This window comes from Solanum tuberosum, unplaced genomic scaffold (assembly GCF_000226075.1).
Source record: "Solanum tuberosum cultivar DM 1-3 516 R44 unplaced genomic scaffold, SolTub_3.0 scf00083, whole genome shotgun sequence".
NCBI classification, from domain to species: Eukaryota; Viridiplantae; Streptophyta; class Magnoliopsida; order Solanales; family Solanaceae; genus Solanum; species Solanum tuberosum.
In genome coordinates this window covers 1,222,974-1,232,412 of record NW_006239015.1, presented here as the reverse complement: position 1 = coordinate 1,232,412, position 9,439 = coordinate 1,222,974, and the positions used below count along the sequence as shown (strand labels likewise).

The window sequence follows — 9,439 nt, the reverse complement described above, 5'->3', positions numbered from 1 at the left end:
CCCAATTTTCTCCCGCTGCCACCCATTTCCTACCTCTTCTTCCTCTTTGTTCCTTCCTTACCTCTTAAATCAGATCGAACCAAAACCCAAACAAAAAAAACTTGAATTCATCTTTTGTCACTCAAAACTGAATCCATTTTGACTAATCTACACTCAAGTTTCACTCACGACCATGGCTTGTATTCGATGATGAAATTTTATGATGTCAAGTAAACAAATTTGTATATCACCACATCAAAAATTTGTGCAGTAATTATAGAAAAATGAGTAATAGATTTAGATTTTTTGACAAGAGTACTCAAGATTTCTACATGTCCTTTGCTTGATATATATTTGCTCTACTTGGCAATGAGATGGCATAACTTGAATTTAGCAATTTAGCCCGTATATGGAAAAATCATGCAAGTTCTTGATATATTTGACTTGAGAAAAAATAACTTTTTTGTTTATAAAACAGGCTGATGGATGGAACTTGGGGGCAGCGAGCAGAATGAGAGAGGAGGCAACAAAAGAAAAAGTCAACCTTTTCTTATTTTAAAAGTTTTATAAATTCCTTTTTCCACTCTTCCGTTAGTGAAGGGTACTTTTGAGCCTATTGGATAACGGTGAGGGTAGTTTTGCACCCAAACTCAAACGGAGGGTATATTTGCTCCATTGCCAATAGTTTAAGGGTATTTTTAACCTTTTCCCAATTAAGAATCACCTAAAATGATGTGATCATCATATACGTATCCACCGACAAAAGAGACGAAGAGTAATCTCAATTTTTGGGCCTTTTGACACAATTTATGTCTGACTTGAAGTTGCAGCAACTAATATTTGCCGTTCAGGGAATACAAAGATAACGACATTTCTTACTTATTTCTCGCTATGCTACTCAACCGGGTTTTCCACCTTATAATAAATCGATGCGCCTGACGGAAACCGAGATATTAACAATGGATCCGACGGACGCCGGAGCTCCTCTTCTATCTGATCGGGTTCAAATCAGCGGCAATGTAGTTCCGATGACTCTCACTACCGGAGGAAAACTCCGATGGCCTGACCGGTGTTTGTCAATTGCGAAAGATGTACTCGGCTTCACCGTCGAAGGTTCTCGGATCAAAATCAATGCCGTCATTGAGAGTGGACCTGGAATTTGCTGCCCCAGTAATGTAGGAGCTCCGATGAGGAAGACTTTCACTTTTGAGCCATTGTCTGAGGATTCTCTTCGGCTTTGGAATCAACGACTCCAATCCGTCATCGATTCACTCGGTAACTATTTCGTTGTGTTTTTGAGGAATGCTGTACTACTATATACACAATGATTTTGAACTGTTGAATATGGATTTCACCAACATTTCCTTTTAATAGAAACCGTGATGATGTTAATTCATGTTTTTTATTACTCCGATTCTTTTATAATGTGTGAATAGTGATTTGGTGGAATTATGTACGAGTGAATTAAACTGTTATGGTCCATTGCAAGTCCAACATCTTACTACAAAGTGCTGATGTGAGGTACTTAAAAGTCCGGTATGGCAGTGTTCACCGGGGGATAGTAATGTCTAGCGCACAACCTGAAGCTGTGTTTTCGGGAACAGATAAAAATGGAATGAAAATCATATGCTTTATTTATGTTGGAATCTATGACCAGATGCTTGCTTCTTGTTATTTTGTAATAATTTTTCTTCTACTTTTCTAAATCATACCACTTCGCGTGTCTGTTAGGCAGCATGCGTTTGTTTGAGGTAATATTTGGTTAGACTTGCTGATGATATCAGGCTGTTTTAATAAGCAAGATTATCTTGGTTTGTTCTTCTTAGGATGTTGTTGTCGTCATCTCTTCCGCAATAAGCAGTCATTGTCTTTTTGTTCTGTGATACATTTATCTTGAGAGAGAAGTACACGATATAGATTAAAAGGCACATGTGGCTTTAAGTGAGAAAAAAAAAAGGATTTTCTGGTATTATGTGAGTACAATAATTTAGCATCAGAAATTCAACAAGTTGATCAGCTACGAAGTTCTTTCTTCCAAATTAAAGAATTTTGTTCTCATTTGTGTCAAGTCTTGATACGATGTGTGCTAGAACATGAATAGGACATGTCCTACTAGCATATATTGTGTAACAGAGAAGAAAAGTTAAAGCAAATGAGCGCTTCTTGCTTTTTTTTTTGTCCTTAAACCTAAGTTTTCTTGAGATAAGTTGCTTTGATTTGGAAGTAAGAAGCACTTTTGATTTCTGGTATGCTTTGCTTCACTTCTTGCTTAAAATGATGTTGTGCTTTTAACCACACGGGATACTTGACAATTGACATCATGGAATTTTAGGTCGTCCTAAGAGACTTCTTGTACTTCTGAATCCATATGGAGGAAGCCGATCTGCACCCAAAGTATTTAGTGACGATGTAAAGCCCCTGCTCGATGATGCAAATATTCACTACACACTGCAAGGTTTGCAATATTAAATATTCTTATTCATGTGTAGCTAGTGGTTGTTCAGTGATTCTTTTTATGTTGTTAATCTTGCCTTTTAATCTTCCACTCTCAGAAACTAAATATCGATTACATGCGAAGGAAGTTGCTCATTCATTGGATCTTATGGGATATGATGGAGTTCTTTGTGTCAGTGGTGATGGCATTTTGGTTGAGGTCGGTTGGCATGTCTATTTTTGTGTTTTGATCATGGAATACGTAACTTGTTTGTTGACACTTGACTGGCATCTTATGCTTTCATGATGTAAAACTCAAGATATTTCAGTTAATATATTGTTCTGATTTAAACTTATCACAATGAACCTACAGTGGGATAGCTGCTAGATAAAACTTACTCCTTTACCAGCGGTTCTTCCTGACTTTTACCCAGCTTCACTTCGAACATGAAACTGCTGAAAGGAGTTGCTGAATGCGAAGAAATAAATTCGTAATATCATGGTTAAATGAAAAACAATCAAAAGATAAATTGATAGTGTTTATTCCTAAACTTTAGAGTGCTTATATGTAGCTATCTTGTTCTCGTGCTTCAACGTCTGAAATGCATACAAAAAGAGAAGCACAGAGGTTTATTCCCCCCACCCACAAAAGAAAAAAAGAGAGAAAAAGTATATTGCGCTGATGTAGTTGAAAACTTGACATTTCTTAGAGGTGAGCCCTGGAACAAATTCAAAGTTGCTCCACTGATATTGGTGGTAGCCACAACAAGGGTACAAACACCTCTTTTCTTCATTAATCCTGCGTTCTAGAAGGTCTGTGCCCTGAGGGCTCTATCTTTAAGATTTTTGGCTTATTATTTATTGTCGTAAAGGAATGATAACGAGAGAGTTCGATTCCTCTTGGGCACTTATAATAAGGTTTTCCTGATCCAAAAGAGTAAATGGATGATAACCAACCAGTGATCCTCTTACTTTCATGTTTTACAATTTTTAGTAGGTAGTGAATGGACTGCTTGAAAGGGAGGATTGGAGTTCTGCAATAAAGATGCCTCTAGGAGTAATACCTGCAGGTATATTTTCTTCTCTTGCGGGTGCTTCCCTTTAGTAAACACTAAGCGGATTTTGTATATTTTGCTTAGCTTTTATTGTGGAGCTTGACATACATTATTTTGGTTTTGTCACATTAAGCTTTTGTTCACATTGTTATACCTTTAGTATGCTAAACTACCAGATAAGCACTTCCGTCTAATTTTTGAAAGGTGGTCAAGGGAACGAGGTGGTGAAACACATGTGAATTGACACAACTTTCAGAAATTAGACTGAAGTGCTGATCTGGTTTCTTATATACAGTATAATGTACATAGTTTGGTTTGTAGCTTTTTATACAGTATAATGTACATAGTTTGGTTTGTAACTTCTTACAAACATTTTTGCACATGGAAACTGTTATTTACTTTCTTCTACTGTTGTATAATTGCATTTTTGTGTATGCTAATGCAGGAACTTCAAATGGGATGGCAAAGTCTCTTCTAGATTCTGTTGGTGAATCTTGTACTGCATTTAATGCAACTCTTGCTATAATTAGAGGTAAATATCCTTTTAAACAAAAATGTGTATTCCTGAACTGAAGTTTCAATTGCATTACTATTCTTGTTCAATGAAAGAAGATTTTTATACCTATGCATGTTTGGTCTATGGCAGGGCACAAGAGATCACTAGATGTAGCTACAGTTCTACAGGGGCAGAAAAAATATTTCAGTGTGCTGATGCTTGCCTGGGGTATGTATATCTGACATTGGCTCTGGTGGTTTTTATACTTTTTTTGTTTCATTTAATGCAATGCTATGCACTTATTGTTTGCAAATTGAAATATCATACTAAACTATCTGACAGGACTCGTTGTTTTCCAGGTCTTATAGCTGATATAGATATAGAGTCTGAGAAGTATAGGTGGATGGGTAGTGCTCGAATGGATTTTTATGTATGTTCTAAATCTATTTCCTCTAATATGTATTTTACTTACACCCTTTGTGTAGTTTGTTATTAATATACAAATATGTTACCTGTTTCAAAAAAACGTTGTACCTCCATATTTCCTCACTGGATTTATTTACAAATTTTCTGCTTGCTGTAGAACTTCATTCCTTGATCTCTCTCTCTCTCTCCCTCCTCTCTTGTTGCACCTTGCTCCTTCTCGTTCTTTGGAAGGTTTGGTCTCATTACAATATTTGAGATTCACTGACCCAGAAATTTTGCCAGTATTTTGTGTACCTGAACCGTTCTTCATGGACACTAGTTCCACCCCCATTCCATCCTATCTTTTCCCAGGAGAAAAAAATAAAAGAAAGAAAAGATAAAGTTGAATGCCTCTTCAGTTGATTGCATGATTCATGGTTCTAAGATACAGAGGGAATCTAATTTATGGCTATTGAAGTATCATGGCTTGCTTTTTAATTGCTAGTCTCATGTTGTTGGTCCAGGCAATACAGCGGATATTTTGTCTTAGAAAGTATCATGGCTGTATCAAATTTGTGGCTGCACCAGGGTTTGAAAATTTTGGAGAACCAAATGAACTTGGAGGTGAAATTGATGAGCTTAACTCGAATTGGGTTATGCAAGATGGCTATTGTGGTCCTACTTTTGACATGAAGGGTTTCAACCGCAAGATTGAGGGGCCTTTTGTCTCAATCTGGCTTCATAATGTACCTTGGGGAGGTGAAGATGTTCTGGCAGCACCTGATGCCAAGGTTGGTTTGAGTTTCTTTGGACACAATGTGAAGGTTGCCTCATTAAATTTGATCTAACTTCTCTTGTTGCTACTTTAAAAGTATACCAGATCGAACGGCTTCTGTAATTTGTAGTTTGAATTTGGATTAGATCTTTCTTTTTGTTGTGACCATATACAACGTTTAGGGCTTATTTCTTAGTACTTGAAGACAGGAGTTACCTTTAAAATGGCTGATTTTTAACCGTGTGTGTCTGCTTCTTCCATGCCAATTTTTTTCCAACAGTTTCCTGTTTCTGAATTTCTGATCCTAAAGTTACTTACTTTTACTATTTTTCAGTTCGATTAGCAATGTGATACTTACAAAAAATAATCACTGAATAATGCAGCATAGCTTTTCAGTTTTACTTTTTTTCCAGGGAGAAAGTGATGATATCCTTGGTCAGGAATAGATTGAATAATAATTGCTAAGGTGTACTTTACTTTGTCTAGTTCTTGAAATTATAAACTGAAAATGGAAGGTAAATAAGATTAGAAAATGCTTTTTCTTACTAAGAAAGTGAGTTGATCTTTAAAAGCCATGGAAAGGATTTATTGTATGAATTTTCTTCTTAGAATCTTATGTTTTGATTTCCTTATTTCTTTACCTGGGTAAGCTAGCCAAAAAATATCCTTCTCTTCTCAGAAAATTACTGTTTTTACTTTTTAGTAGCTAGTTTTCAAGCTGATCCTACTTTTCAAAACTTTCCACATGCTGTCTTTACTTTTATAAAAGCATACAAACTTGGAGTCTAGCCTAGCAGATTTAGATTTTCTAGAGAAAGAAGTAAGGAAATCATGTGCAAAATCTGGCGCAGACATTTTACTCTAGAATATGGATAAAGAGCTTGAATTTATCACGAGGGAAGTAGAAAAACTAACTATCCTTTCTGGATCTTGGTCAATGACCTGTGCAAAAAAGCCACTAATTTTGGAGCTTTAAAAATGTATAAACTGATGCCGAAGCTTTGGAAAGTGCATATGCTACATGCTAAAGCTTTCCTGCTTCCACTGAATTCTTGGGGCATCTTCACTCTATTAGGCTTTTTCTTAGGATAAGTAAGCAAAGGAGTTCATCAAGTCATTTGCTTGCTACATTTTGAATATAGATACAACGATAAATGTTTGGACTTAATAGCCGAAGGCAAGTTTCTTTCTGTATGCTAAAAGTAGGCTCCTTATTTCCTACGACACGGGCCAAAATACAGGGTAGACTTCTCTGATTAAATGATTTTATGTTCTAGAGGTGAAGATCCTCTTCTTAGACTAAGACTCTTGCTGGTTATAACTTGATTTAAGTAGTTTTCTTCTTTTACTCTCTCCTAAACATAAACACATTTATGTGTAGGATTTTCTGCAATAAATGGTTTCATTATAGTGTCATTGCTGAAGGAACATGTCGAAAACCTTATTATTATTATTTTTAACTTGAAGTCCAATCCCTTACTATAAAAGGCCAACACTAGCAGATCCATGTACTAAGCTTTACTTTCCATTTATTCTCTCTTTAGAAGCTCTAAGCTGTGGGTACTTCAACTGCAACTGTCCTGGGTTTGTCATATTTTGAATTCTCACTTCATCTTCTCTGTCTCATATACAGTTTTCAGATGGTTACTTGGACTTGATTGTGATGAAGGATTGCCCAAAAATATCCTTGGCAACACTGATGGGCGAGATGAACAAAGGTGGTCATGTTAGATCACCACATGTCTTGTACTTGAAGGTAGATTTATTGTCTTAGTTTTCTAAGTCAGCTCCGTTATGCAAGTTCTTGTCTCGTTTTTTTATAAATAAAATATTTTGGAACAATTCTTGAAATGCATTTTGCTGTTGCTTATTATAATAAGACTAAATTTTCCTGTTCATTGTTTTGGAAGTTTCTAAATCCAATGTTTGTTTTGTCTCCCTGCTTGTCTAGTAGTACAATCAGACTCTAGTGTAGTTCCTTGACCAAATAGGTTTTGGTTTTGTAGCAGTTGAATTACACATTGGCACCCCTTTGTCTGAACAATCAGCAATACAATCCCCTAACCTTTATCCCATGCATATTCACATTTGATGTGTTAAAATTTGAAAGAAGTCAACTTTTGAAATTAAAGACTAGTTGCATGAATTCATTAGGATTTAACCTAAATGCTTCTCATTGATCTATAACAACCACAGGTAAAGGCTTTCGCTTTAGAGCCTGGTCCACGAGCAGATGACCCAAACAAGGAAGGGATTATTGATGTAGACGGTGAGGTCCTTGCCAGAGGTAAAGGAACTTACAAGTGTGATCAGAAAACATTGATGACCTACGACAAGCTCCATATCAAAGTAGATCAAGGGTTGGCTACTGTATTTTCTCCTATCAATTAACTTTTATGTGATTCAATGTATTTACAGAGAGAGAAACTAGTTCTGACTGGTGGATTCTGTATAGAAAGATGTCAGTAAAATGAAGGATTATAAGAATATATACCAATATTTTTCATGGTTATTGCTTCTGAACTTTGTTTTGAGGGCTTTTGGTGGTCTCAGCTGGACAACGTTTCTCTTACTTTGCACTTCATCTACAACTAGCTTGGGGTTGACGCAATGTAGTAGTTGTCGTTCTTCCATTCTTGTGGAACGAGAAGAAAGCTAACCTTGATTCTAATTGAGCAGAAATAGTTAAATGATCTGTCGTTTGCTAGCGTGCTGGCTTGCTCCTTTTTTATGTCATTTAATTTTCATCTATATATTTCATGAATATTGATCTTTTGTCTTCAGATTTTTTGGTTCTTACCTTTGATTTTTTGGTCATGAATATAATGTTTTGGTTAGAGGGAGTTTCTTTGTCAATTTATATTAGTGAAAAAATTATTCAATATGGTATAATGTAACGTTGCTGTCAGATGTTTGTAGTTCAAAAGTCACTTAGACCTCATTTGTTTCCACTTAATGGAGGGTGAATCTTATCATTCAGATTCAGACCATTAAGTCCATTTGTTTCTTTTTTCAAAAAGTCCTCTTAATGGATTTGAAAAGGTCTGAACGGACTGCAAGAGAGTCTTAACACCATTCAGACTTATTTAATAAGTTATAAAATAATATTGTATCGCCTCTCTCGGTCTTTGCGTGACTTTTGCTCTTACAACTATAAACTTTCTTCCTCTCTTTTCTCAATCAAACACCATTTTTTTCCTCTTGAACTAGTAACTTTTCATAATCTTTACAAGTACTTTTTTTATATTAATAATTTTCTTAGGGTGTATTGATGTTTGTCAAGAACACTTGTTGCAATAATATTTTTAGTGTATTGATGTTCATCAAGGTTTTTGAGTGAAAAAAATGTTATTCATAATTAAAAAATAATAACTATGTATACATATTTGAGGTCTCTTATTAGAAATTTATCTTAGGCCAATAATTTTATAGAGACTCTTTGATCATCAAATCCGTTTGTGAGACAACACTAATATATTATTGTTGTTGAACTAGTTGGTGACCAAAATAATGGAGCTCTTAATAATTCTCCATCCAATCTTCAGTTTCAGCTGGAAAAAAAAGTTTTGGGGAAGAAAAAAAACTTATTCGTTTGAATTGGAAATTAATGAGAAGATGATTAAAAAAATAGTGCACCTACATTTGAAGAATATATGGAAAAATTAGATGGACTTGGATGGGAAGAGTCATTATACAATACATGCGTTAGTATATTTTGTGAAAGTGTCCACTACAAAAAAGCATGAATGACGTTAGAGGTTCACAACTTAGAGAATTGGATTAAGGTTATCGAAAAATAATAATAATTTAGTTTTTCTAATTAGCCAAAATATATGTTAGGCGCTGATAATGTGATACCTTATTTATTATTTTTCAACTAGTATTTTTCATACTTATTGAACTTTTTGATATTATATTATGCATATAAAATACTTTTTATTCGTGATTTTTTTTATATGCTATGCTTGATAATTATGATATTTTTTTAATCAAAAAGTAATATTTTTTGTTGAAATGAATTTTTTATAATACTTTATTAATAAAATGTTTGATTTCATATGCACATTCAGATATTGAAAACAAACAATAATCATTCAGTGTTCAGATTTGGAGACCACATCTTACTATTCAGATGTGTATTCAGATATAGACACCTAGCTTTTAATGCAAATCGTAATGTTCAGACGTGTATTCAGATTCAGAGGTCTTAATTTTAATAAAAACAAATGAGGCCTTAGTAGTGTATTTAAAATTATATGACAATGGAAAGAAAAACAAATGGTGGGGGGGGGGGGG

At 34.8% G+C, this 9,439-nt stretch overlaps 1 protein-coding gene and 1 non-coding gene across 3 annotated transcripts; both read left to right on the top strand.

The window, feature by feature from the left end:
* Window positions 1–715: 715 nt before the first annotated feature.
* On the top strand, window positions 716–7,836 carry LOC102590865 (sphingosine kinase 2). Of its 2 annotated transcripts, XM_006347062.2 has the most exons (10): window positions 716–1,254; window positions 2,312–2,434; window positions 2,532–2,632; window positions 3,410–3,482; window positions 3,913–3,999; window positions 4,114–4,191; window positions 4,323–4,393; window positions 4,893–5,159; window positions 6,777–6,899; window positions 7,340–7,836. In XM_006347062.2, the coding sequence occupies exons 1-10, from the start codon at window positions 909–911 to the stop codon at window positions 7,532–7,534; spliced, it is 1,464 nt and encodes a 487-aa protein (XP_006347124.1). In that variant the 5' UTR covers window positions 716–908; the 3' UTR covers window positions 7,535–7,836. The 2 variants fall into 2 exon arrangements, with proteins under 2 accessions (XP_006347124.1, XP_006347125.1); XM_006347063.2 differs by lacking the exons at window positions 716–1,254; window positions 2,312–2,434 and having other exon boundaries at window positions 2,544–2,632; window positions 3,407–3,482.
* MIR8042 (microRNA MIR8042) lies at window positions 3,644–3,746 on the top strand. Its single transcript, NR_127205.1, has one exon. It is a non-coding gene; the product is annotated as a microRNA MIR8042 (primary transcript).
* Window positions 7,837–9,439: the final 1,603 nt, after the last annotated feature.

What these genes read in the sequence shown, in the direction of transcription:
- LOC102590865 (XM_006347062.2), top strand. Translation starts at nt 909, where the DNA reads ATGCGCCTGACGGAAACCGAGATATTAACAATGGATCCGACGGACGCC. An exon ending in AACTCTTGCTATAATTAGAG is followed by an intron (nt 4,000 to 4,113) that starts GTAAATATCCTT and finishes GGTCTATGGCAG; the next exon opens with GGCACAAGAGATCACTAGAT. An exon ending in GTGCTCGAATGGATTTTTAT is followed by an intron (nt 4,394 to 4,892) that starts GTATGTTCTAAA and finishes TTGTTGGTCCAG; the next exon opens with GCAATACAGCGGATATTTTG.